This window comes from Dreissena polymorpha, chromosome 8 (assembly GCF_020536995.1).
Source record: "Dreissena polymorpha isolate Duluth1 chromosome 8, UMN_Dpol_1.0, whole genome shotgun sequence".
NCBI lineage: Eukaryota > Metazoa > Mollusca > Bivalvia > Myida > Dreissenidae > Dreissena > Dreissena polymorpha.
The window spans coordinates 36,354,984-36,356,890 of record NC_068362.1 but is presented as its reverse complement, the minus strand read 5'-3'; the positions used below and the strand labels follow the sequence as shown (position 1 = coordinate 36,356,890).

At 34.0% G+C, this 1,907-nt stretch overlaps 1 protein-coding gene across 1 annotated transcript; it reads right to left on the bottom strand.

Annotated features, from left to right (window-relative positions):
• Positions 1-1,041: 1,041 nt before the first annotated feature.
• On the bottom strand, positions 1,042-1,458 carry LOC127842432 (histone H2A-like). Its single transcript, XM_052371929.1, has one exon. The coding sequence runs from the start codon at positions 1,456-1,458 to the stop codon at positions 1,042-1,044; it is 417 nt and encodes a 138-aa protein (XP_052227889.1).
• Positions 1,459-1,907: the final 449 nt, after the last annotated feature.

Below are 1,907 nucleotides of genomic sequence, written 5' to 3'. Positions count from 1 at the left end.
ACATATACTTCAGACTATGTTTAGCTGATTCAACGTTAGCTGTGTGTACATCTTTTCACATGATTTCTGTTATTTCCAGATTTGTTGAATTATATATGTCTTCTTATTTATTTTACTTCATTGTATTTATCGGAGCTAATTGACTCCAAATAGGCATTGACGTATTAATTATAATTTTATTTCTCCCCGTTCAATTTCTATTGAATATAAGAAGTTAAGTCTGAATTATTTAAAATATATACGATCGGTAATTGGAAGTGAAACTTTATGTCAGCGCACAATTATATGGTTTGTTTCCTTATTCATCTCATAATACAGAAATACATCTTTAAGTCGGTTTCTTTTAACGTTCACTGAATAGTATTTCAACAGTAGAACTGTATTACTGTATATCGATATATCCAAATCAATCAACTAAATGCACTATACAAGTTTAAGTGTAATTGCTTGATTAACATGACCGTTACACGTAAAGTTTAGATAGTTATATTAAAAATGCTACCAAAGCACTCTTTATTTTGTATAGAAAATGCACACCTAAACACAAGTTTACAACATTGTTATCATACGCTTCACTAAGTCTTTATTCAGACTGACATTTAGGAGAGCAATTGTGTTGAAGTTCAAATCGTCAATAAAAATTGATATTTAATATTAATGACGCATTTTTTCTTTTTTAATGCAACCCGTGTTTTGACAAAAGTAATAAAACGTCGAACAAGAGTAAAACCTTCAATGTGTACACTGAAAGTTCTGTTTCTCCAAAACACTATTTTAATGACAGTTTTAGACAAAAGTCTGAAATTAATATTCGTATATCTGTCTATTATATATACATGACAAATATTTGTTACAAAATAATGAAACACATGATTAACCACATAAAACTGCAAAAGTTTGTAGAAACGTTAGTGAACACAGAAATCGGAGTTCCTTGCATCCATAAGTGAAGGTACACACTAACTGTTCTAGAAGGACTAGGGTTTCACATTCTTGAGGGGATGATATAATGAATGATTGATGAGCTGATTGGAAGTGTCGTCAATATTCATGGCTCTGAGAGGACGCTTTCGAACCACCCTTGGTCTTCGCTTCCCCGGTTTTCTTAGGCAACAAGACAGCCTGAATTTTGGGCAACACACCACCCTGTGAAATCGTCACGCCGGAAAGAAGCTTGTTGAGCTCTTCGTCGTTTCGGATGGCCAGCTGCAAATGCCGAGGAATAATCCTGGCTTTTGTATTGTCTCTGGCGGCATTGACCGCCAATTCTAGATTTTCGGCGGCAAGGTATTCCAACAACGCGGCCAAATAAACTGGTGCACCAGCTCCAACTCGTTCGGCGTAGTTTCCTTTCCTGAGAAGCCTGTGATTTCTGCCGACTGGAAATTGTAAACCGGCTCTAGAAGACATGCTCTTAGCCTTAGAGTTGACTTTTCCACCTTTTCCACGACCAGACATTTTTTAATCCTCTAGCTACGAACCGAAACGTCACGATTTTCTTGGCGCAAATATATAAATCGAACGGATACAAAATAAAATATAATACTCAATATATAATGGTATTGTCTATACTATTGACCCTTCAACATCGTTAATTGTAAATATGGATAACAAAACAGGTCACAATTACAAATAAACGTACTACTTAATCGTTCGATTTAATAACGCATGACCGGACACAACTATATCATAATCCGTTTGAATGTTCTTTCTATTATCATGATGAATAACATACGTATAACCCTTGTCATTAATTATTTCAGGAAATTCCATAAACATGCTCTTTTATATTGTTATGTACTTTTCATGTATTGGTTTACCAATTAGAATCTCATCAATTTTGAGTAAGCAGACTAAACAATGGCTGTTTTAATTTCTTTTCTAAAAAAAAAATACGGAAAATCTAA